General features: G+C 43.8%; 1 protein-coding gene across 1 annotated transcript in view; it reads left to right on the top strand.

The window, feature by feature from the left end:
• Positions 1 to 27,175, top strand: part of slc2a1a (solute carrier family 2 member 1a) — a 261,459-nt gene that overhangs the window by 91,171 nt on the left and 143,113 nt on the right. The window contains exons 4-5 of the mRNA XM_034171652.1: positions 3,522 to 3,683; positions 3,831 to 4,018. Coding sequence (XP_034027543.1) covers positions 3,522 to 3,683; positions 3,831 to 4,018 — 350 coding nt within the window. The remainder of the gene's footprint in view (positions 1 to 3,521; positions 3,684 to 3,830; positions 4,019 to 27,175) is intronic.

The raw sequence follows: 27,175 nt of genomic DNA, 5'->3' as shown, positions 1-27,175 counted from the left end.
CTTAATTCACCCAGGACATCGTGAGAGAACAGAGAAGATTCAGAAGAGGCCGGCATGAGGAATTTATGCGGACATTCCACTGTTTAAGGACATTTTTTTAATGAAAGACGTACGCGCAAATTCGCCGAGTCGTTTCCGTGATGACTCGGCAAATCTGTGTGCGCCGCGACAGGAAAACACCTCCGTGTTGAAAACCATTTGTAGAATTCAGGCGGCTTTTAATGGCTTTCAACAAGTGAGTAACTGAGAAATTGTTTAACAGTTTGGGCATGTTCCAACTTGCCCGTTAAGATTTCCAACGGAGGTGTTTTTCCTGCCGCGACCCCCCGCGGTCGGGTCCAGCCCGACATGCGACTCTACCCGCACGTTCTTTCATTACAAAATGACCGTTAACAATGGAATGTCCGAATAAACTCCTCATGCCGACTTCTTCTGAAAGTTCTCTGTTCTCTGACGACTTACTGCGTCAACAGAGCCTGAAATGTGGAAGTTTTCAACTTGAAATGGCGAGACGCTGCCGCCTCGAAGCGCAGATCGCCGTCAGGCGCCGTGGACCGTCCTTAAAGCGACAGTTACAGACCAAAATCTTTATCGAATGGTGTCCACTCAGTTGTGCCTTACAGTTTTGAAAAAATTTTTATCAAACAAAGCAGCAGTCTCTGAGCCATTCCTAAACAATGAAAAAATCGACGAGCGGTGTGGGCGACTCCTCACTCAAAGACTGCCCACAGGCGAATGACGTAACCGACAGGCGTGAAAAAACTCTCGCATGCCCACGAGGGTTCAAGCATGTCTGATGTAATCACACGTGATTCAAATCCATATGGTTTTTGAAAAAATAATAAGGTCGGATACTTTTCTAATAGACCTCGTATAAATATGACTTGTTAACATAAAAAAGGAAGTAATAACATTAGGGAAAAATTCTAGAAATATTTCTAATAACCAGAGGTAGGATGAATCAGCAAGTCCCAAGTCAATTCTCAAGTCATAATGGCCACCAATTGTTTGCAAGCTGACTTGAGACTTGACTTGAGAACGACTTGACAGTGACTTTGTCCCATCTCTGCTAATAACCAGAATCTAAATATAACCAATATATAATGTGACCAAAACGTTATGTGTTAGTTGGGAAACAACTGCATGAAAAGTAATGTGTAGATTCATATAATATATAAAGCTGACGGTGTGTGTGTGTGTGTTCATTATGCACAGCCATAGTAATTAAGCAATCAACACCAAACTTGCTTTGGTGACTGGGGCACCAAAGGGGAAGTCACTGGGGCCCTTAGGTTGAAGGTGTACAGTAGTGTTTAGAATAATAGTAGTGCTATGTGACTAAAAAGATTAATCCAGGTTTTGAGTATATTTCTTATTGTTACATGGGAAACAAGGTACCAGTAGATTCAATAGATTCTCACAAATCCAACAAGACCAAGCATTCATGATATGCACACTCTTAAGGCTATGAAATTGGCTATTAGTAAAAAAAAAGTAGAAAAGGGGGTGTTCACAATAATAGTAGCATCTGCTGTTGATGCTACAAACTCAAAACTATTATGTTCAAACTGCTTTTTTAGCAATCCTGTGAATCACTAAACTAGTATTTAGTTGTATAACCACAGTTTTTCATTATTTCTTCACATCTGCGAGGCATGGAGTCAACCAACTTGTGGCACCTTTCAGCTGTTATTCCACTCCAAGATTCTTTAACAACATTCCACAATTCATTCACATTTCTTGGTTTTGCTTCAGAAACAGCTTTTTTGATGTCACCCCACAAGTTCTCAATTGGATTTAGGTCCGGGGATTGGGCAGGCCACTCCAAAACATTAATTTTGTTAGTTTGGAACCAAGGTTTTGCTCATTTACTAGTGTGCTTGGGGTCATTGTCTTGTTGAAACACCCATTTCAAGGGCATGTCCTCTTCAGCATAAGGCAACATGACCTCTTCAAGTATTTTGACATATCCAAACTGATCCATGATACCTGGTATGCGATATATAGGCCCAACACCATAGGAGAAACATGCCCATATCATGATGCTTGCATCACCATGCTTCACTGTCTTCACTGTGAACTGTGGCTTGAATTCAGAGTTTGGGGGTCGTCTCACAAACTGTCTGCAACCCTTGGACCCAAAAACAACAATTTTACTCTCATCAGTCCACAAAATATTCCTCTATTTCTCTTTAGGCCAGTTGATGTGTTCTTTGGCAAATTGTAACCTCTTCTGCACATGTCTTTTATTTAACAGAGTGACTTTGTGGGGGATTCTTGCAAATAAATTAGCTTCAGACAGGCGTCTTCTAACTGTCACAGCACATACAGGTAACTCCAGACTGTCTTTGATCATCCTGGATCAATGGGTGAGCCTTTGCCATTCTGGTTATTCTTCTATCCATTTTGATGGTTGTTTTCCGTTTTATTTCAAGCGTCTCTGTTTTTTTTTTTTTTTGTCCATTTTAAAGCATTAGAGATCATTGTAGATGAACAACCTATAATTTTTTGCACCTGCGTATAAGTTTTCCCCTCTGCAATCAACTTTTTAATCAAACTCTGCTGTTCTTCTGAACAATGTCTTGAACGTCCCATTTTCCTCAGGCTTTCAAAGAGAAAAGCATGTTCAACAGGTGCTGGCTTCATCCTTAAATAAGGGGACACCTGATTCACACCTGTTTGTTCCACAAAACTGACGAACTCACTGACTGAATGTCACACTACTATTATTGTGAACACCCCCTTTTCTACTTTTTTTTACTAATAGCCCAATTTCATAGCCTTAAGAGTGTGCATATCATGAATGCTTGGTCTTGTTGGATTTGTGAGAATCTACTGAATCTACTGGTACCTTGTTTCCCATGTAACAATAAGAAATATACTCAAAACCTGGATTAATCTTTTTAGTTACATAGCACTACTATTATTCTGAACACGACTGTACATATATACATACATACACACACGCGCGCGCGCGCGCACACACACACACACACACACACACACCACACAAACCCATGGTCAGCCTTATATATTTGATCCCGACCCGCTCACTGGAGCCCTCATTTTCACAGTTCGTGTGGTACTCAGGTCAGGTAGCAAACATCACACTTTACTCACTACGTAGTACCAACTGGCTAGGGTGGACTTTAATTACAATCTCAAAGGGCCAGTGTGTGCACCAACTGGAAGATATTCTGGTGAGGAACACAAGCAGCAAACGTATTCTGACCATATATAATTGAAAGGAATTTTATATGTATTTAGTTATTTTGTACATTTTGTAAATTCTGTCACCAGAAAGTGTTTGGTAATTAGGAGTGGACCTTTTTGACATGTTGGTCACATCAGCCTGAGCCAGCTTTAGGTGTTGATCTCTTTCACTTTAGACATAATATTCTTAATTTTTTTTTAAAATTACAACACATGTACTGTAAAGACTATTGACGTTACTTTGTAAAAAATGTAGGTGGCTAATTTGTAGACTGTGTTGTGTGTAATTGAATGTGTTTTGATTGCAGGTTTTGGGATTGAGCCCATCATGGGGAATCGCTTGCTGTGGCCCCTCCTGCTGGGTTTTACTTGCCTTCTAGCTGGTCTGCAATGTGTCCTGCTGCCCTTTTGCCCCGAAAGCCCCAGATATCTGCTCATCAACTGCAACATGGAAAGCAAAGCGTTCAGTGGTGAGATGAATTCATACTCACATGTACAAACACATTTTCCACACAGATACATACATTGCACTGAAAAATTACAGAGAGTGTAACTTTGGCCAAATTAAAGCTGATAAGCTCATCACTTTGATGGACAGCTTTGCTCCTGTGTCTTAGTCCTAACGAAGCTGCGAGGCACTGAAGAGGTGAGCACTGATCTGCAGGAAATGAAGGAGGAGAGCCAGCAGATGATGAGGGAGAAGAAGGTGACCATTGCCGAGCTGTTCCGCTCCCCTTTCTACCGGCAGGCCATCTTTGTGTCCGTCATGCTGCAGCTGTCACAGCAGCTGTCAGGGATCAATGCTGTAAGTCAGTGCTGCAGCCAACGCTTGTGTTTATTTAAAACAGAAAGAAATATTAAGCCCTGGTGCCACCAAATAATGAACCGTCAATAATGAGCCATGCAGCATGTTTGGTTTTTTTTTTTTGGTATGAGAGGAGGTATTCAACAATCATGGGCAGAACATTCAGCTAAAGGGGCTCATCTCTGAGTGTGGCACTAATTTCAAGAAGTTCAAAATTCAGCAACAACAGCATGTGGCAATTTGTGTACAAGGTGCTACAAGGACAAACGAGGCTGTTAGAGACATGTTTGTGGTGAGGACAAGGCTGTTAAAAGCCCGTTATCCGAGCACCTGGCAGCTACAAGGACAGGGCAGGCTATTTGGACAGGCTCAGCCCCTTGCGCACTACAATTCCACCTGATTTGTGTGCCAGATGCTGTATATAAAATAATTATTTTGTAGTGGATTAATCATTTTCTGTCAGAGCTTGGATGTTGAAAACGCCTCTAATCACTTCTGGAAGTACAGAGGACTGTTTCATCTGGACCCCCCCCCCCCCCCCCCCCCCTTTCCTGCTCCATGAAATGGAGAATGTATTTTGGAACACCTTAAAAGGTAACTATTTGTAATGTTTATGGTGTAATAGCTTGGTAAAACAGTTTCTTCATTTCTTCTTTATAAGCTGCTGTAAAAGTATGTTTATGACAGATTTAACATCTTGTTAATGGATCAGATGAGCTCCACTATCTCCATGATCTGTGTTGCCCTGGTGCCTTGTGCGTACTGACGCAATGACTTGCACTCAAGATGAGCTTTATGCAGAACGGCAGCTCGCAAAAGAGTGATTTTGCAGTCAATTACGGACAAACACAAAGTTAAAAGTTGGATCACGGTGTCAAAATGACTGTGTTTAAAGCTGTGGAAGAAATAAAACTACTGAAGCCGTGGAAGAAATGAAGCCAGTGAGAAGGAGCGCAGAGGTGACTGTCCAGGAACACAGAACATGAGAGAGAGAAAAGAAAGCCACCTTCTGGCACATCAAAGGGTTGGGCCCCATGATTTACGACTTAAAGGTCAAAAGTCACCCCCACCCCCAAGCCCCGCCTCCAAGCCCCACCTCCAAGCCCCGCCTCCAAGCCCCACCTCAAGTCCAACCTCCAAACCCCACCCCAACCCCCACCTCCCCGCCCCCTCCCACCTGCATCTAATATTTTAATATCCTTTTATATTTTTTTAATAAATTAAAGAATGATTAAAAATACCCGTATCTTTTTAATGTAATTATGGGGTGATTTGTTTTATGTATTAATTAAAGAATGAACTAATTAGGAAATAATTAAACCTGAATATCGAAAACAGTGTCTAACATTTTAATACCCCTTTAATATTGTTAATTCTTAAATGAAAGCATATCCTTTTATATTTTTTAATTCCTGAATTAAAGAATGACTAAAAAAAAAACCCATATCTTTAATTTACTAATTACAGAAATATCGAATTATGATATAATTAAACGTGAATATTTAAAACAGACTCTAATATTTTAATTCCCTTTTAATATTTTTTAATTCTTAAATTAAAGAACGATTAAAAATAACGGCATCTTTAATGTAATGGTGGGAGGGTTAATTCTTTGCACCGAGAGCCCCAGGTGTCACATGATTCTTTTGCATCACATCCCATGAGCCCCACTAACATTAATACCTAATAGATGTTAAAATAAAAATCTATTTTTTTTGGATTAATTAAAGAAATAGCCTCTCACTGAAACAAGACAGAAGCTCCTCACCGAAACATGACCCCATGTGTGTGTGTGTGTGTGTGTGTGTGTGTGTGTGTGTGTGTGTGTGTGTGTGTCACGCCAAATGGTAGGGGGGGGGTTTGAACAGGGAGGTGTGGGAGCGTGTGTGTGTGTGTACATGGGCGCAATTTGGTGGGGGATAGGGGGGACATGTCCCCCCACCTTTTCAACCAGTGGGGACAGAATATGGTATGTCCCCCCCACCTTCTGACATATATGTGTGTACTTGAAACATGCTGTGTCAGTCTTATGTGCAAACCATGTCAGAATAGTATCTTTGTTTCTGCAAGTTTGTATTTTTAGCAGCATGGACCTGTTTCTTGTTTGTCACATTCGGAATTTTCTGGTACTGCATTTGCACAGATTTGAAACCAAAAATCGTTGCCTCTAGGGACTAGTGTCTACACATAAGTATCAATGGACCATATGCTAATTGACTAAATTCTGAAAGTTAGAAAAGGAAATCAGAAAAGCTATCTGAGACCTCAGAAAGTAAATCTGCAATTATTGATTGATCTCCAAAATCAGTCTATGCAAGTAAAATTCTGTTCAGTATGAGTGTTGTCATTAGTGCCACTTCGAAAATTAAATTCATGATAAGAAATTTATCAATCAATCAATCAATCAACTTTTTTCTTATATAGCGCCAAATCACAACAAACAGTTGCCCCAACTTATGATCTGTTGTTTTTTCAAACTTATGCAGAAACAAATCTTGAGAAAAAAAATACAGTATGTGATAGTTAATAATTATTAAGAGCCTGTTCTTTCATATTTATTAATACATTTTACCACATTTGCAATTGTTTTTTTTTAATGAAAACTCAACCTATCATTCTTTTCAGTTCTACACATGTGGTGATACCTTATTTACACCAGGATGTTAATAAAGTCAATGCTGCCTATTCTCAGAATAAAGTACTTATATCCACAGTTTCAAACTGCATAAGTCAAATGGTGTCCACTTTATGGTCTTCTCAAAACATTAAAATTACTGTTCTGGATGCTCAGAATGCATCTGAGCTTATCTAAAAACCGTTGGCTTCTGGGGGCCGCTTTAGGCGGGGCGTCGGCGGTCCTGCAGGCATTGCACTTTGTCCCCCCAATTTCTAATTCTAAATTGCGCCCTTAGTGTGTGTGTGTGTGTGTCATGCCAAATGGTAGAGAGGAGGGTGGGCGTATGTGGGTGTCACAAAAAGCCTGCAGCTGCGCGGTGCCAGTAACTGTCTTGCTAATCTGTTTTTGTTTTAAGGAAAAACACAGCAAAATATTTTATGAGGGGAAATTACCTCGAGAAAAAATATCGCTGTCCACTGACCTTACGGACCTGCCTAGGCTGCTGACCACGTAACTCTCCCGCTGTGCCGCTAAATTACCTGATTGATGGTGTCTCCAGCCACATATAATAAATTAAACTTCCCTGTGACAACTCTGTCCGAAGACAGGGTTTAAAAATCCCTCTTTGATACGGCGCTGACATGAAGCACTCAGCATGGCTGGCCGAACTCCGATCCTTCGATACCTCTGTAAGACACCCGTGAACATCACTTCAACCTCCAAGGGAGCCCACGCTCCAAAAAAAGCGTGGATGTATGTCAGTCGTTTGAGCTTGCTGTTACCGGAGGAAGAATTGACGTACACCCTGAAGGTGCCTGAATGTTTATCTTTCATGTTCAACCTGTATCATTATAATGTGGGCTTTTTCCAGCTGGGCGAGGGGAAAACTGCCACTCGAGGAATCCCATGGGTGGCACTTACTTCCACTGACTGGGGGGTGTTTTCCGCAGCTGCCGGGTTAATGATTCGTGACACGGTCAACCCAGAGCCGCCAGGAGATCGAACGCCAGAGAAGAAGCTACGCCATTTCCAAATCACATGGCTCAGCCATCAGGGGCCAACCTACAGGGTGATATTCCAGCGGGGAGCTTCTGACGACGGCTCTGCAGGAGAAATTAAATTGGAGCGAATTACTGCTGGACATGTCAGATCCATCACTGCTTCGGCTAAGAGCGAGTGAGTGAGTTGATCAGCACCTGCAGCGAGAAGATTAACACCCTTTTTACAAGGTGTCTGGCCTGGAGAGACGTGATTGAAGTCAGAAAAAAATGATCACCTCTTTTTACTTAAAAAAAACTCAGCTGCAGCTCCTCCCCGCATTTACGGACATGTCTATAAAAAGTAGCCGCTCAGAACTCATTTTAAGCATCGGATGGCGAAGCAGCATGATCTCCTCACGCTCTCCCGTCGACCTGGACGACGACATCACTTGCGATTGTGGTTACGCATGCAGAAAAGACCCAGCAGGCCCGGAGCAGCCCTGGGTGAGTCCACCCCATTATTCAGCCGCTGAACCAGTCCTGAAGGAGGAGCAGCAGTGGCAGCAGAAGGCTTTGCGGAGGCATGCAGGGTTCAACCTCCCATGCTCAGTTCTGCTCGGACCGGTCTGGGGTGAGAGCCGTCCTTCTCTACCACTTTCTAAGCTGGGAGACGTGCGCTCTCTTCCCGCTGTTGCAGCGGCTGGGAGACCGGAGGAGGTACAAGACGTTGAGCGGGGTGAGAAATACGCCACATCTTACATATCAGACCAGCCAGATGGGTTCCTGTCAGAGGAATTTTTGAAACGGGTGAAAGTAGGCGTGGCCCACTTCTGGCTAGACGCGAGATTTTTCCTACACTTTTACAGCTGAATACTGAGATAAACCGTAAATGCGGGGGAGATGTATTACTCAGTTTTCCAACTTTGTACATGAACAAATACTTTTTTCTTCATCTAAGCTGAGTTTAATAAACATGAACGTATACTTTTTTCTTAACATTTCCCTTCATGTAAGCTTGCTTTAATAAGCGTGAACAATTGCTTTTTTCTCTGTGTGTGAATGTAATAAACCACATATTCTAAAACGTATACAGCCTGTGTTATTTCCTATAATATTGTTGAAAAGGGTAAATTGTTTTTTCAAACAAGGTTTTTGTGAAAAAAAGTGTGCACGCTTTAAAACGGCATTATTAAAGGCAAGCGCTGATCTGTGAGCGCTGTCCGCGGTGCTGAATCGGAGTTCAATTTAAAAGTATTACCTTTCTAAGAGTGGTTATTTAAAACTAAATAAAAGATGAATATTTATTTTCAGGAAAACAATAAAAATAAAAAAGGACTGCCCGTTTCATCATTCTGAAAACATCTGCCTTAAAAGATGGGTGATGAGAATTTAATTGTTGTGAAAGTGTAGGTACACGGACCCACAACAGGGGGCGCAATGAACGGACAATGGAGGAAAGTGAATAACAAGTTTTACTGTTGTGAAACGAGCACAACTGATACAACAATCAATAATTTGGGGTTTAAGTCGAAATCCGCTGGTGTCGTGTGGGCAGGCTCGAAGGTAGGAGACGTCCGTCCCAGTCGAACCGGAACCACCCAGATCTCCTCCGCCACCGAACCCTGGAAGTACTGGAACCGCCAAGTCCCGAATTCCCAGGTGGCCACTGCCTCCGCTCGTCGATCCGGTACTGCTGGCGGGAGAGAGCAACAAACACACAGGTGTGGATGCGACAGCACCCAGTAAACGGAGAGGGGAGAAGCCGCCTCCACCTCTTGTCACTATACAGCAGGAAGGTGAGTACTTATCCAAGTAATTAGCTTTCAGTAGTCAGCTGTCCTGAAAAGGTTTAACAAGTTTTATCTGGTTATGCAGAATATGCGTGCAGAGAACGTTACCTCAATCTTAAGGCGATATCTCGGCACTGAGGTGGAGACGCCGTCCTGATGATATACCTCCGTGCTGAGTGGAGTCAGCTGTGTCCAGTAATGGGTGACAGCTGTCACCCTGACTGCTCTCGTAAGGCGGCAGCGCCCTCTGGTGCCTGGAGCCCGCACTCCAGGCAGGGCGCCCTCTGGTGGTGGTGGGCCAGCAGTACCTCCTCTTCAGCGGCCCACACAACATTAATGAGGGAATTGTATTATAGCCCATCAAATCCGGGGAGTTTTGGAGGACCGGAGCGTTTACGCAGTACTCTGCGTGATCAACTCGGATCTAAAATTCATATGAAACATATCAGAGATTTCCTGTCGGGGGAAGATGCATACACATTACACAAACCTGCCAGGACGCATTTCCTCAGAAATAGAGTATTTGTCACAAACCACCTTAACCAATTCCAGGCTGATTTATGCAACATGCAGGGGTTATCAGATTTTAATGACGGGTACAAGTACCTGCTGACCGTTATCGATATCTTCTCAAAAAAAGCGTATGCCAGAGCCCTGAAGTCAAAACAAGGCCGCAAAGTCTCACAGGCCTTTGCCTCGCTCTTAAAACACAGCAGGGTGCCTCTGAAGCTGCAGACTGGGGAAGGAGTTTTTTAACAAACCATTCAAAGATTTAATGAAAAAACACAGGATTCTACATTTTGCCACGGCCAGTGATCTGAAAGCCTCGGTTGTTGAGAGGTTTAATTGCACACTGATGACAAGAATGTGGAGATATTTTACTGCTAAAAATACACGTAGATACATCGACATCTTACCATCTTTATTTACAGCTTAAAACAACAGTTATCATAAAAGCATTAAGATGAGTCCGAATGAGGTTAACGCTCAAAATGTCGATTGAGTGTTTCAAAATTTGTACGGGACATCCCCCTACGCACAAGGCCTATGAAGTTTAAATGTAAGGTTGGTGATATAGTCAGGGTCTTCAAGCTCAGGGGAGTTTTTGATAAAAAAATATCAACAAAGTTTTACAGATGAAATGTTCACAGTGTCAGAATGTATACAACGTGCGCCACCCATTTATAAATTGAAAGATTATGACAGCAAGATCATTGAAGGTTCATTTTATGAACCAGATTTGCAGAAGGTTAAATATCAAAAGACAAACCATATCAGGTTCAAGAAATTATTCGTGAACGTTTTACCAAGGGGAAGAAATTCGTATTTGTCAGCTGGAAAAACTGGCCTGAGAAATTTAACTCCTGGGTTCCTGCAGACCAACTGATGTCCATATAAATGTAACGACATCTATCTTCAACTGACATATGAAAAATGGATCGGGATCTGAAACATGGGTTTTATGTGACTCTGCCTTTAAACGCCAGCCTAAAAGTATTCCCGGAAAATACAATTTCATGCTACCTACAGCATGGACCAGGTGGACTTGGCTCGACACCTGGATCTAGAGGGAGAGTGGGATGTGGCGCTGAATGGAAATTTCTTATCCTCACACATGGTGAAATATTCTGGAAAAGCACTGCTCTACGTTTCAGGAGAAGAAAGTTCCAGGTATTCCACCCAAGAACAAAATCACCGTTCACTTGACTTTTTTGAGGCAGGATATTATAACTTTAAACTTATTGCAGCGCAGATAAACTCTCGTTTGAAGAATATAGATCCAAAGATCTCTTTAAAATATGATATTCAAAAAAGTTTGTGTGGGAAGGATACGGCACCTGCCACGTATATTTTGAAACCCCAACGGCGTACATGCTGGGGTTACAACCTAATAAATGGCTGAGATGCGGGCCTGGGGTCGTGACCTCACCCCACTTCCCTGGTATAAAAGTGGGGATGTATGACCTCTTTTGCTACACAGACGTTGTTCAGGCTCAGACGGTGGGTGACACTTTTGCTCTTCTCCTCCGAGCATTTGAAATTGAAGGTCGGTTCGGGAAAATAATTACAAAGAAATTCAACCTCGCTTATTACATACTGGTCTCTAAAAGACATACTGAGAAGATACGCATTGAAATCAAAAGCGATCAAGATCAACCGGTTAATTTCACATACAGTAAAGTGGTTGTGACATTACATTTTAAACCGGCGGGATAAAAAAAATGTCTGGAGCAGCACACAAAGCCGACATTTATAGATTTGTTATGAAACTGTTCAAATTTGTAACGCCGCTGTTTGATCAAGGATACATGATCGCCAAACCTCACCTGAAAAACGCTGCTCAAAGCATCGCTTCCGACGTAGTGAGCCACATTGTTGAGAGGGTTGGACAGGGTCAGGAACTCGAACAGCAGTGGGGGTCTGAGATCATGGTGCTCTCAAGAAGGCCCCAGAAATGCCCCCCAAGGAAATGGGTCAAAACACTTAAAAAACGTAAGACCCCCGGAAAAAGCAGAACAGTTCAAAGGAAGCATAAGAAGAGAAGGTTGTCCAGAGATGTTTTCTCTTAAACAATGTCTCTTTAGCGATATAATTCCCCCAAATGCACCATGAGCGAATTACATTTATTTGCCGTCCCCGGGACCCAGCTGTCCATCAAATAACAAAGCCAATACGTTGAGGTCACCCCATTATCTGCCCTGACGGACATGGGCTCTATCGAATTTTTTAACCCCGGAGATGGTGAGAGGTATTTAGACCTCAATAATACGCTGCTTTATCTGAGACTGAAAATTATAAATGTTGATGGGACTGACCTGGCTAATGACGCCCGCGTGGGGGTAATAAATTACCCTCTCAACACAATTTTCTCGCAAGTCGACGTGACTCTGGAAGGCAGGTTAATTTCCCAGTCCAGCGCGACGCACCCGTACAGAGCTATGATTGTGAAGCTGCTGAACTTTTCACCCGGTCCATTGAGATCACAGTTCACAGCTGGATTGTTTTACAAAGACACCGCGGGTCACCACAATTCAACCGTAATGGATGATGGGGGCCCGAATAAAGGCCTCGTGACCAAAGCACACTTTAGCGCTGAATCGCAAGAATGTCAAGTTCAGGGCCCGCTGCACGCGGACATATTTTTTTGCGAGAGGCTTCTTCTAAATAATGTTGATCTAAGAGTTAAATTAATTCAAGCCAGTGACACTTTCTGCCTGATGGGGCCGGCAGCCTCCACTTTCAAGTTGAAAATTCTGGGCGCGTCCCTATTTGTTAAGAAAGTCTCCGTATCCCCTGCAGTGAGATTGGGTCACTCTGCGGCTCTCATGAAAGGGAACGCCGTGTACCCGTTATCACGAATCAATGTCAAGACTTACGTGATCCCCCAGAACTCCAGGATATGCAACCAGGAGAACCTGTTTTTAGGAACCATGCCCAAATATGTGGTTCTGGGTATGGTGAATCACAACGCATTCAGTGGCAAAAGAGATCTGTCCCGTTTGAATTTGGACACTATGACGTGGAGTACCTCACACTCAATCAAAACGGGAGACAGCTGCCGGCTAAAGCTTTCCAGCCTGAATTTAACAACGGACTCTCGGTGAGGGAGTTTTGCAATCTGTGCATGGCAATGGGGAGACACCTCAAGGACCTACCTCTCTGTATAGACAGGGAGGATTTTGCCTCGGGTTATGCCCTGTACGTCTTCAATTTAAACCCGGAGGAGGACATCAGAGCTCTGAGCCCCGTCTCCACAGGGACCCTGCGACTTGAGATGAGACTATATGTGTGTTATGATTCTCTGCTGGAAATTCATTCCAAGCGGCAGGTCCTCGTGGATTTTTACTGATGAACACCCTGGAATTAGATGCTGTTATGACGGGATTAATAGGAGACCTGTTCGCTGGTGTTTTTGCGTCTGACAAGTTATTTCGGATTAAGCCGAGCCCTCCCGTATATTTTATTCTAAACACCCACCCGAGATATTTACCGGGGGAACACTGGTTGGCGGTCACCATTGGAAAAAAATGGCTGAGCCACATTGTTTGACTCGTTCGGCCTTAGTCCCGACTTTGAATACTACCCTAAAAGCGTCCTGCAATATCTGGGGAATCATCCCGGGCTTAAAAACATTTTGTATCACAACATATAGCTTCAACATGAACTATCGGACGTATGCGGACAACACTGCGTGTATTATCTGTATAACAGAGCTGCCGGGATGTCGTACCAAGATGTGCTGTCTTTATACACCGAATATACTATCACGAATGATGATTTGGTATCTGATTTTGTGAAAAGATATCGTTATTGCCTTAAGAAAAGGTGCAATACCTCCTGTAACCAGCTAGCAAGGCTTTTGCACGCATTTAAATATTGTCACGGCTTGTGTTATCCTTCGATCCTAAATTTTTTATGTTTTTTTTTCGTGTGAAAATGTAACCCCTGTCTTAGAACGCTCTCCCGATGATACCTTTAAAGTTTTATTGCGTTTGCACGCTGTAAAACTTTTTTTTGTGAAAAAATGTTCTGGATGTGTTGAGAGCGGTCTCCCGATCATGTGTATAAGGTTTTAGCACGTTTACACACGTTTAAAATTGCCGCGGCTCGTGTTAATCTTTGATCCTAAATTTTTTTTATGTTTTTTTCACCTGAAAATGGGCTGGATGTGTTGAGAGCGACCTCCCGATCATGTGTATAAAGTTTTATTGCGTTTGCACGCGTTTAAAAATTGCCGTGGCTCATGTTAATCTTTGATCCTAAATTTCTTTTAATGTTTTTTTTTCACATGAAAATGTAACCCCTGTCTTAGAACGCTCTCCCGATGATACCTTTAAAGTTTTATTGCGTTTGCACGCTGTAAAACGTTTTTTTTGTGAAAAAATGTTCTGGATGTGTTGAGAGCGGTCTCCCGATCATGTGTATAAGGTTTTAGCACGTTTCCACGTTTAAAAATTCCCGCGGCTCGTGTTAATCTTTGATCCTAAATTTGTTTTATGTTTTTTTTTCACCTGAAAATGGGCTGGATGTGTTGAGAGCGACCTCCCGATCATGTGTATAAAGTTTTATTGCGTTTACACACGTTTAAAAATTGCCGCGGCTCGTGTTAATCTTTGATCCTAAATTTTTTAAATGTTTTTTTCACCTGAAAATGGGCTGGATGTGTTGAGAGCGACCTCCCGATCATGTGTATAAAGTTTTATTGCGTTTGCACGCGTTTAAAAATTGCCGTGGCTCGTGTTAATCTTTGATCCTAAATTTCTTTTAATGTTTTTTTTCACGTGAAAATGTAACCCCTGTCTTAGGACAACCTCCTGATCATATCTTTAAAGTTTTATCACGTTTGCATAATTTAAAACCTTGTTATTAAGTACAGAAGTGTTGATGTTTAAAATTGTTTTTTTTTAACCATCTGCCGATTAAAAGTGGTGAAGACCGGTGATTAGTTTCAGTAGATGTTTTATTAGTAACAAGGTGAGAAAACATGTCTGATGGTAATGTATTAAAAAATGTTGGTCATAATATCCAGTCTGTTTTTTTTTTTTTTTTTTTGATGCACACAGGCTGTCCTCCTTTTATGGCGAGAAACCTTCCCAGCATTGGAAGTCTTTTTTTTCTTAAGTTTCTTCCTGCCTTGGTTGAAACACGGTTTTCATCCGACGAGGTGCTCTGTCCTTTTTTAAGCTTCTGAAACTGCTCGCGGGCTTGCGGGTTTGATACGCACGTCACTGGAATGTTCCGCTCCTGTAAAATATTGAGGAACTTCACCCAGCCTGTAGGGGGGCTCGATTTCTTGAACGAAGATCCAAAATGTTTCATAAGATCTATGGCGTGAGACCCCCTCACGACTTTCCCTTTGTAAATAAATTGCCCCGACGGACTCCAGCGCGTATCACCCATTGACAATTTTCTCATAATATATTCAGCATTTCTCCGGTCTCTTGAGGGAATGTTTTTGAGAACCTCTCCCATAGTCTCATCCTCCAACACCTCCTCCTCCTCATCCTCAAGTTGTTTAGTGACAAGTGTCTCTTTGCGGGGGTGAAACGCGACTCGAGTTCCCCTGTTTGATCAGACTTAAATAGCGCTGCAGCAAGGCCTCATACTTTTTAATTTTTTCATAAGGTGAGTGAGTACGTTCCTCCAGCATGGTCCCCATTTGTGAATCTAGATCATTTTCAGCCGTTTGTCTGATGTTATTACAGCTCAGCAGGACGGAATGTCCGAGTTGAAGCATCTGTTGAGGAGTCAGTAAAAACATCTTTTGCGCCGCTTTGAACGCCATTATCCTCTGGGCAATATTAGACTCGTTATTTCGGGCAGGGCCGCGGCGAGCAGAGGCAGGAGAAAGCCACCCGTCTGAATAAGCGCTCCCCGCTTCCTTTTGTAACTGGTTTTTCTATCGGCCAGAAGACGTAGAACTCTTTCATTTTTTTAAGGTGCGGAATTGAGAGTCGCTCAAGGCGATATTCCCCTTTAATATATTCAAAGCGATCTCAGATAAAGTTTTCAGAAGCTCCGGCCTGCAGGTCTTCAGGATATGCTGCTGCTGGCGTTTTAAGAGTGGGGGTGTTCCTTTTTGAAAGAGAACTCATATCCGTTTATCTTTCTGTAAATAAACCACAGGCCACTCATGCGCGAGTAATCCCGATCTCAGTCTGAACTGATCTGGACAGTCCTGCGTGCAATCCAGTAATAAATACCCGTAAGGTACGCTCGTAGCATCATCAAGAGCCTCCAAAAAGAAGTGTTTTTTTTGCCTGGAAACATCTGTAACTTGTCTCTGGGGTTTTTAGACAGCACCATATAATTACAATTTAAGCTGATGGTTCGACTGTATTTTCCTTTATGAAATATGTTCTGTGTGATCATGATGATGCTCATATTCCGGTGATGTCTGTACTGGGTAAAAATTCTTACAACTTCAGGATGATCCATTTCTTGAAAGATGAGATCGTCCAAATAACCAGAGCCATCTGGTTATTTTGGAAGAAAAGTCTTTTTCCTGACTTTTACGAAAGTCAGGAAAAGACTTTCATCTTCAAAGGAATCAGGCAGACCTTGTAAAAATGTAATATTTTTATTCTTCAGTTCAGAATACAGAGGTTGTTCAGACGTATACAGCCATACAATGTTGTCAGGCACATATCTCATAGCGTGGTTACAATTTTCTAGTAATGTTTTGACAAACAGTCTTTCCTGACCCACTTGGTCCGACAATGAGACAAGAGAATGGAGGTTGGAGTCTTTGGTCAAAATCAACTGTGAGACGTTTCAAAATCCAAATGGTTCGGTTTCCCCGTCCTTTAAAAGACATCTCTTGTCATACACCACCCTGAAGGATTTTTGAAATGATATGTTTGTCAAACTGAAACTGCTTTTATGACATTTAATTCCCTGCTGCAGTGTTTTGATAGATGCTGCGAGGGTGGGGTCTTTTATATAACCCTCGACCAGATCTTTGACGCTGTCAAAGTTTACTTTCTGACAGCTCTCGTGGGTTTGAGTGATCCCCTTCACACGCATGACTAAAACAGTCATGCGGGTGAAGGGGATAAAGCCTCCTGCGGTTTTATAAGGGTAACTTTTAGGCCCTGCTACTATGAACTCTGTGATGATGTCACCGCTCAGCTCATCGGTGAGGTGATCCAAATAATTACCGGTAGGCAGCGGGGTTTCATCCTGCCTACAAACATAAATCAGGCTATCAGTATCATAATACAGAATCCTGTCAGGGTTTGCCACAGCCTCCATAAAACTGTACAAGGTCAAACGCGCGTAAGCTTTTGTAAACGCGGCGATAAAAATATTGTCGGCTTTACCCGGTCAGGCGACATACCGAGGACCGTACCTCCATTGAACCATCACCACCCGACTACTGAGGAATGTTAGATAAGTGGCGTCGTACTCTTCAGAAAACAGAAATCTGAACAGCTCATCTGCATTTTTAAGGAGCGTGGTCTGCATCAGATTTGTCCTCTGGGCAAATTTACCCCAGAAGGAGTTGAGGCAAATCTTTGCCATCTGTCGTTTTGCAGGATTGTGAGCGATTTTTTTCCTAAACAAATGTTCTGATTCAGCCAGTAGTCTGCAATATATTTTTCTCTGCTCTTGGGGTCTTTATCGAATTGAGGCGTGAAACCGGAGGCTTCCTGCTTATGTTTTAAGAAGGTGTTTATGTACCCGTCAAAGATTTTATCACTTTTATCCTCAAAATGACAGACTTCAAAAATCTTAGCTACAATGTAGCCTGTATCCAAACCTTTGTGGAATTCTGGGGTTGTCCAATTCCCCCACAGAGCTTTCTGCTGCTAGCTGTGTGTGCACGCTCCCGCTTGATTATTTTAATCAGTACATGTGCGACACAGAGTAAACACCAGTTACCGTGAGGAGTTCTGTGTGGGAGGACGGGGAATTATAACCCCTGGGGTGGATACACGACGGCTTTGATGAGCCCAAAATAAGTCCTGGGTTCTCGGAAATTTCTGTTTATAATTTCCGGATGCCCCGTGGGATATGTGAAATTTGTGTTAATGTAAGGATACAGCGAGGTCACATCGACATAATAGACCCTCTCATCTTGCTTAGCTGTGTACCTCAGACGGGACGCGCAAGTCCGACCTCCGTATAAAGTGTCACAAGGTTCGAGGGGAGCCGGTAACCCCCTGCGGGCGAGGAAATGGCAAATGCTCTCATCCTTCTGTTTCATTTCAAGCCACTCATGTTCCCAAATTACACTGAGGGTGACCCCCGGCGTAGCCCACAGAAAGGCTATTTTTTCCTGACAGAGGCATGGAGCTCTCCAAATGAGGTGTTTGTGAGAGGGTTTATTTCATGCTGTGTAAAACATGAAGGACAGCTGTGGTAAAAAACACCCGAGAAACTCCCACACTTTTATCCGCCTGTCAATCTGAGCATACCCATCAACATAATAACCTCCTATTTTTTTCTCGCCCCTGTTTAGAGCGTGATCGATGGCTATGTTTTGCGTCTCAGCAACCCATTCTAACCACTGCACGGCAGCATCCGAATATTTTTTATGAGTCATTCTATAATTGTCAGAGAATGGGATTGCCAGCGTTTTTGGTGCAAGAAAGTTAGTTTGGAAGACTTTCATACACGCCGAGGCGATTGTAACACAGATGAAAGGATCCACATGTGTTTCAGCAATGAATTCTGAAATAAACTTGGAGCAGGCTGCAGCCAGGATTTTTGTGTCGTCATCACAATACATTACGGCCTCGGCTTTAAAATCGAAAACTGCGTTTTTTTTTGTTTTGTTTTTTTTTGGGTTACGTACTACACATTAAATTCCTCTCTTTCTCCCTCTGACATATTGGCGACCCCGTAAGCTGCAGAGTCAGGGTATGGGCCGACATAGTTCCGATTTTTTTCTGAACTGAACAGGTGCGGAAAGTAACCTTTGTGTAGGATTTCGGCTTTCAGCTGGATTCCCATGGCTTTCGGCATTTGAGCCAAGCGCATTGTGAGAAATGATAATGAATATGTATTCATTAATATAATAATGAATATTATTTCTGTTTAAAGGTGGCGTCTGTCATGAGTAATAGTTTACTCCCAGTCATAATCACAGTGGGGGTTATGCCTTGCTCGACTAGATACTTTAGAAGCATATATCCCTCAAAACCTTTCGAGTTGTGAGCGATGAACACGTATTCTTTGAATTTTCTCGTTCTAAAATGTTTAAAGAACCGGGCTACGCAGTCTGTCCCCCATGCGCTCCAAAAATCCCAAGTCTTTGTTACAGCGCTGACGTAAAACGGAACATGTTCCCCGTTATTATTGACGAACGTTTCAAATTCATAAAAAACATATTTGTCTGAATGCGTCTCTTCAGCTTTGAGTGGCGTCATATAGCAGAGGTGACCCTCGCTCGGTTCCTGGAGAGCCTCGCTGCATATATGACACCTTTTCTGCTTACAGATGTGCAGAGTGCTGTTTTTAGAAAATGCTATGTAATACTCGCGTTTACATTGAGGGCATATTTTCCTGTTATCTCACACGCTAATGAATTTAGCGGCAAAAGGACGATACTTCGGCTGTTTATGCAGGCTGTAACAGACGGGCGAGCGACATGACTTGTTACATTCAGTGAAAAATACGGGGTTATTTTTTTGGTAACACTGCAAAACATAAACTGTTCTCAGGGTTGTGCACGATATTAAGGCATCCAGATTTTTTCTTTATAACCTTGTGATGCAGGAGATCATCTAATTTACGCTTCCCTGCTCTGGTCTGGTTGTGGATGACTTGGAACACTAATTCCAGAGAGCCGTTGGATCAAATGTTGGAATTTGATTGGACCAATCGTTCTAGCAAATTTTGGAAGCCCATCACATCAGTTCCATCGTTGTATGAGGTGATCAAAGCAGCCTCATTGTAGATGGAATCCACGCGAATTTCCATTTGGATAAAGTCCAAATGGAAATGGCGTGTCCCTGGCATGTGTTAAAGCTTTTTCAACTGAGTTTTGGAGGCTTCCTATTACATTCTGATAAAATTCAACGTAGTCAGGAATTTCATCGGCATGCTGGAAATGTAGAGGCTGCCTGATTTCGATATTGTTAAAAGCCGGTCTCCTGATGACATTAGCCGCTCCAGCGCCTGTCATCGTGGGATCAGTGCTACACCCTGGTTGCGTATCATCACTGCTTTCCATCAAAACAGACAACACCACGTTTATCAGAGTTAAACGCGTCCTGTTTAAAATATCTTCTCTGCATGCATTGCAGGGGGAGGGACTTCTTAAAGGTGAAAAAACAAGGTCATTGTTAGGCATTTGGTTTAATTCATCCACCGCGGATTGGACGTGAGGATTACGGCTTCATTTAAGGGGGTCAACCATACTCGGTTTAAAAGTCTGTCCCTGAACTCATCTCGAGGCGGGGTGTGTGCTAAAACAGGGGAATCTTCGCTCACAGAGTGGAGCGGGGAATTTAAGGCGTTAATCATGTTGAGGAAAGTGTAGTGACAACAACAACGGTGGGAATGCCACCTCCACCTCTCACTCAGAATGCTGAGGTATTTACAGTGATCCCTCAGAGGAAAAGAGTGCCGTCCTGCACTCACTCAGCCTCCACAAGAAGAGGGACCAGTACTCCTGCAAACACTCACAATATACAGCTTATTAGAAACACAAATGGCTGAGAATATTACCTCCAATGAAGTATGATATCTCGGCAACGAGGTGGAGATGACGTCTGGTCTTTATGGAGTGAGATGATGTTGAGTAGATGGGTGACAGCTGTCAAGAGGTAATGAGCGACAGCTGTCACCCCCGGCTGTGTCCATGGCGGCAGCCCTAATTCTTTAATTAAAAAAAAATATAAAAGGATATGCTTTAATTTAAGAATTAACTATATTAAAGGGGTATTAAAATATTAGACACTGTTTTAGATATTCAGGTTTAATTATTTCATAATTAGTTAATTCTTTAATTAATACATAAAAAAATCACCCCATAATTACATTAAAAAGATACGGGTATTTTTTAATCATTCTTTAATTCGAGAATTAAAAAATATAAAAGGATATTAAAATATTAGATGCAGGTGGGAGGGGGCGGGGTTTGGAGGTGGGACTTGAGGCGGGGCTTGGAGGTGGGGTTTGGAGGTGGGACCTGAGGCGGGGCTTGGTGACCGGGCTTGGGGGTTGGAGTGGATGGTGACCTTTGACCTTTAAGTCATAAATCATGGGGCCCAACCCTTTGATGTGACAGAAGGTGGCTTTTTGCAGAGTGATTTTGCAGACATTAGCAGATGAACTCAAAGTTAAAAGTTGGATCATGGTGTCAAAATGACTGTATAAGCCACGGAAGAAATAAAGCCAGCGAGAAGGTGACAGAGGTGGTGGAGGAACCCGTGGTTTAGTTCTACCTGGTCTGGTGCATTTAATGACTCTGTAACACAGGTGAACTGCAGTCTGGTGCACAGATGCGCACACCACCTGGAGTGCACTGGAGTGTCTATTTTTGGACTGTGTTTAAAAAATGTGACATCTTGAATGGATGCTGTGAATTGAAAACCCAGACTTTAAAGAGACCAAGTGTGGGAGGGCTGAAGGTTTGAACCAAACCCATGCCTAAACATGCACCAAGGTCATGCTACATGGTGCTACATGGATAATATGCTGCTTGACATGGATCATATGTGGTGACACGAGCCATTCGAGGCTGGACGGGGCTAAAATGACAGCAGATCGGTCGTAGCTCACTAGAGGCTGATACGTGGCACATGTGAGGTACAGAGAGGCACACAGAGGTACCTTAGTAGCAGATACTTGATAGCTCAAAAGGGACCTCTTTTAAAATTTTTGTGGGTAATAGTTTCATTCTAAATGGTAGATCAAACTACAACCTCACTTCCAATGAAGTTGCGACGTTGTGTAAAATGTAAATAAAAACAGAATACAATGATTTGCAAATCCTCTTCAACCTATATTCAATTGAATACACCACAAAGACAAGATATTTAATGTTCAAACTGATAAACTTTATTATTTTTGTGCAAATATTTGCTCCTTTTGAAATGGATGCCTGCAACATGTTTCAAAAAAGCTGGGGCAGTGGCATGTTTACCACTGTGTTACATCACCTTTCCTTCTAACAACACTCAATAAGCGTTTGGGAACTGAGGACACTAATTGTCATGATTGGGTATAAAAGGAGCATTCCCAAAAGTCTCAGCCATTCACAAGCAAACGTGGGACGAGTATCATCACTTTGTGAACAACTGTGTGAAAAAATAGTCCAACAGTTTAAGAACAATGTTTCTCAATGTTCAATTGCAAGGAATTTAGGGATTCCATCATCTACAGTCCACAATATAATCAGAAGATTCAGAGAATCTGGAGAACTTTCTACACGTAAAGCGGCAAGGCAAAACCAACATTGAATGCCCATGACCTTCGATCCCTCAGGAGGCACTGCATTAAAAAACTGATATCATTGTGTAAAGGATCTTACCGCGTGGGCTCAGGAACACTTCAGAAAACCATTGTCAGTTAACACAGTTCATCACTACATCTACAAGTGCAAGTTAAAACTCTACCATGCAAAGTGAAAGCCAAACATCAACATCCAGAAACGCCGATCTTCATTGGGCCCGAGCTCATTTGACGCAAAGTGGAAAAGTGTGCTGTGGTCTGATGAGTCCACATTTCAAAGTGTTTTTGGAAATCATGAATGTAACAGATCATCCAGATTTTTAGCAGTGCAAAAAAGCCAGCATCTGTGATGGTATGGGGGTGTGTTAGTGCCCATGGCATGGGCAACTTACACATCTGTGATGGCACCATCAATGCTGAAAGGTCCATCCAGGTTTTGGAGCAACACATGCTGCCATCCAAACAATGTCTTTTTCAGGGACGTCCCTGCTTATTTCAGCAAGACAATGCCAAGCCACATTCTGCACGTGTTACAACAGCATGGCTTCGTAGTAAAAGAGTGCGGGTACTAGACTGACCTGCCTGCAGTCCAGACCTGTCACCCACTGAAAATGTGTGGCGCATTATGAAGCGCAAAATATGACAACGGAGACCCCGGACTGCTGAACAACTGAAGTTGTACATCAAGCAAGAATGGGAAAGAATTCCACCTACAAAGCTTCAACAATTAGTGTCCTCAGTTCCCAAACACTTATTAAGTGTTGTTAGAAGGAAAGGTGATGTAACACAGTGGCAAACATACCTCTGTGTGAGCTGAATTCACTTTGTTTATTGCTTAATTTGTATTTTTGGTAAAGCTGTATCTCTCCAGGAACCATCACCTTATTGTGGTGGAGAGGTTTGTGTGCCGCTATGAACTTGAGAGCCGTGTTGTCTGGAGTCTTTGTGCTTATGGCAGGGTCTTCCATGGCAAATTGGTCTCAAGTGAGGGGCCAGACTAAGAATGGTTCACAATGACACCATGACAGAAAGAGGCAGAGGAAATGTGACCTGGCCCAGAGGAAGCCCGGGGCCCCCTTCTGGATTCAGGCCTGGATGGAAGGCCCCGTCAGTGAGTGCCTGGTGGCTGGGCTTGCCACAGAGCCCGGTCAGACACAGCCCAAAAAGGCAATGTGGCCCTTCCTTCTCCACCCTGTGGGCTCACCACCCACAGCGGGAACAGCTGGTGTAGGGTGCACTGTCCCATGGGTGGCAGTGAAAGTTGAGGGCCCTGTCGGCAGGGGCTAGTTCTGTGGGTGTGATACGTCACCTTGCTGTGGGGGAAGGAGCTGTGGCTTGTGCGGGAGGAGGAGTGATACCAGTTAGATCCGGTGGGCTTCGCCTCCACGCACAGAACCACTCTCCTTGATAGGGTTGGACCTTATTTTTCTCTGGAGTTGCCTGCAGTGTGAGGTGCCAGGCAGTTGTGGGGATACTTATGAGTCCCCTGTTGAGCGCCGCTACATTGCAGTTGCAGACTCTGACTGTTGTTTGTGCGTATGCACCGAACAGCAGTTTGGAGTATTCGGCCTTCTTGGAGTCCTTGAATGGAGTCCTGTATTGGGCTCCAGTGGGGTTACTCCATTGTTCTGCTGGGGGACTTCAATGCACTTCGTGGGCATGACAGAGACACCTGGAGAGGCATGATTCGGAGGAACGGCCTCCCCAATCTAAACCCAAATGGTCAGTTGTTATTGCACTTCTGTGCTAGTCATGGACTGTCCATAATGAACACCATGTTTGAACATAAAGATTCTCACAAGTGTACATGATACCAGAGCACCCTCGGCCAAAGGTTGATGATCAATATTGTGATCGCATCATCTGATCTGAGGCAGCATGTTCTGGACACTTGGGTGAAGAGAGTGGCAGAACTGTTAACCGTCAACCATCTGACCTCAGGTCTTCTTGAGGTCAGGGATGGGTGTCAAGATGGCACCGTTGTGTGCGGCTGTTCGTCTGTCGCTCTCCAGTTTGTTTGTTGTTTTATTGTTTTTAACTTGTGTTATTTATGAAACTGAGTCTCTGCTGGTGTATGATCGCCAAATATTGCTGGATCCCCAACCCTCGATCCAGGATGAGGTGCTGTCAAAGGCGGGTGGACAGAAGTTTCTCCATTTTAATCGGAGATTCCAGGTTTTCTGTGCCGGGGTCCTGTGCTGCCTTTTGGCCGAAAGCACAGTTGCCGCCGCGGGAGACGAAGTGGCCGGCTGCTGAAGCTGAAGTTTCGTTTGGCTCATTGTTTGGCATCTGGATGATCTGTGCACAGAATTCTGGCGGGATCTGTGTTGCCCTGGCACCTTGTGGATCTGGTCGAAGCCTGTGTCAAATCTGTGACTGTCAGCCCGGCCGTCCACTTCCTCCCCGGATTCATTTATGCCAACGAAGGTCTCGGAACTTGGATCCGCTTCGCTGTGTTCCTCGACTGGCTGAAGTCAATAGTTCCAGTCCCAGCTTCGGCCAGGGTTGGCCTGGTAAATGTCAGATCACTGGCAAACAAAACTTTTATTCTTCTGGACATTTTAGCTCCCGTGATCTGGATTTTTTATGTGTAACTGAGACGTGGCTAAGTGCAGGTGAATCCAGTAACCTCATTGAGGTTTTACCGGTGGGTTGCTGCTATTTTAATTCTCCCCAGATTTCTGGGAGAGGTTGAATGTATAAAAAGGATTATAAATGCAAGCAGTGTTTGTCACAGTCTCCTTTCCAAGCTTTGAATGTATTTCATTTGAGATGGGTCAGACTAATTCTGTTCTCTGTGCTGTTGTCTATCACCCTCACAAGTACAATAAGAATTTTATTAATGACTTTTCGGTCTTTGTAACTGAGATCATGCCTAATTATGATCATGTTTTAATTATAGGAGATTTTAATATTCATGTGTGTTGCTCTGTTAGGCCACAGGTAAGCGACTGTTTAAGTCTTACTGATTATTTTTAATTTGGTTCAGTCTGTAATCGGTCCCACACATGATCGTGGCCTCACACTGGATCTGCGGTCTTTTCCTGCGGTCCGTTGGTAACTGATCTGGAGGCTGCAGTGCAGCCTTGTGCCTGCACTCGGCGTCGTTAGGTTATGAACTCCTCAACTGCTGCTCAGTTTTGTGCTGCCTTTTGGCAGTTATGCGCTTCTTTTGAAGCATCTGCCTATGATGCAGAAGAGCTTGTTTCTTGGTTCTACTCATCATGTTAAGCCATTTTGGATTTGGTCTCTGCATTCAAGATCCATGGCTAATTCTGAGCCTTGGTTAAATGACAGAACTCAGAAATGTTGCCGAGCCGAGCGCAAGTGGAAAAAGGACAGATTACAGGACTCTTTTCAAACCTTGAAAAAATGTTGGCACTGCTATCAGACCACAGTAAAGGAGGCAAGAAGGGAATATTTTGCAAATATTTCCTCTCATGGTCACAACCCACAGGTGCTGTCAAAGATCATTATTGTACAGAATGTATGATTGGATACCTCCCCAGATATGTGCAATAATATTGCCCATCTTTTTTTTTTTTTAAATGGAGAAAGTTGATAAGGGACTTAGGACTTCTATTTTAGTTCCTGCTTTTGTTGTGTGGGCCGCCAGAAGAGGAGGTACTGCTGGCCCACCACCAGAGGGCGCCCTGCCTGAAGTGCGGGCTTCAGGCACGAGGGGGCGCTGCCACCTTACAGGAACAGCCGAGGTGACAGCTGTCACTAATCAACTATGACAGCTGTCACCGATCATCTGCACTTCACCCCGGATAAAAGCAGGATGACACCTCCACCACGTCGCCGAGATATCGTACTTCTTTGGAGGTAACTTTCTCTGCCTGCGTATTGTAAAAAGTGATTTCAAGAGCTACTTTGTTGCAGCTGTCTACCCAGAGGACCGGCGTGGGCCGAGACTGTTTCGTTCTACTTCCCACCAGATAAGTGGTTACTCAGACGCTGCACAAGTGTGTGTTAGAGGTGGAGGTGGAATTCCCACCGTTGTTGTTACGGGGTGTACACACACCCACACTTGACTGTCTTTGCTCTTCACCAGCAGTACCAGATCCGACACGCTGAGACGGTGGCCACCTGGGGGACTCGAGACCTGGCGGCTCCAGTATCCTTCGGGTTCTGTGGCAGTGGAAATCGTGTGGTTCCGGTTCTTCTCCAGATGGACGTCTCCTATCGTCGAGCCTGCCCACACGACACCTTTATCCATTGACTTGTATTTATTCTATAATCTGCTGTGTGTGGTTGTGACATTCACAACAGTAAAGTGTTCAAATTTAACTCCCTCTATTGTCCGTTCATTTATGCCCCCTATTGTGGGTCCGTGTCACTACACTTTCCCAACAGGATATCTCGGCCAGCGTCATGGACTCCGAGGGGCATCACCCAGCCCACTGTACCACCACCCCGGACGGCCAATCCTGGGAGAGCAGGGTGCACAGGCGTCTGCAGGAGGCGTGATTGGTGAGCTGCAGCACATCCTCACCGCCTTTACGGCTCGGTTGGATCAGATGACCGAGCAAAACATCCTCCTGAACAGCAGGGTGGAGGCTCTCTCCGCACAGGTGGCAGCGAGCGCTCAGGGCGCTGCTGCAGCTCCTCCTCCTGCCGACCCTGTGCAGGATATGAATGTTCCAGTGGTCGTTCAACAACCCCTCCCACCATCCCCTGAAGCATACATAAGCCCCCCAGAGCCGTACGGAGGTTGTGTGGAGACGTGCACGGACTTTCTCATGCAGTGTTCGCTCGTCTTTGCACAACGTCCCGTCATGTACGCGTCTGATGCTAGTAAAGTAGCTTATGTAATTAATCTGCTTCGAGGAGAGGCACGCGCTTGGGCTACGGCGCTTTG

This window comes from Thalassophryne amazonica, chromosome 6 (assembly GCF_902500255.1).
Source record: "Thalassophryne amazonica chromosome 6, fThaAma1.1, whole genome shotgun sequence".
Lineage (NCBI taxonomy): Eukaryota > Metazoa > Chordata > Actinopteri > Batrachoidiformes > Batrachoididae > Thalassophryne > Thalassophryne amazonica.
The sequence above is the reverse complement of the archived record's forward strand: the minus strand, read 5'-3'. Positions and strand labels throughout refer to the sequence as shown.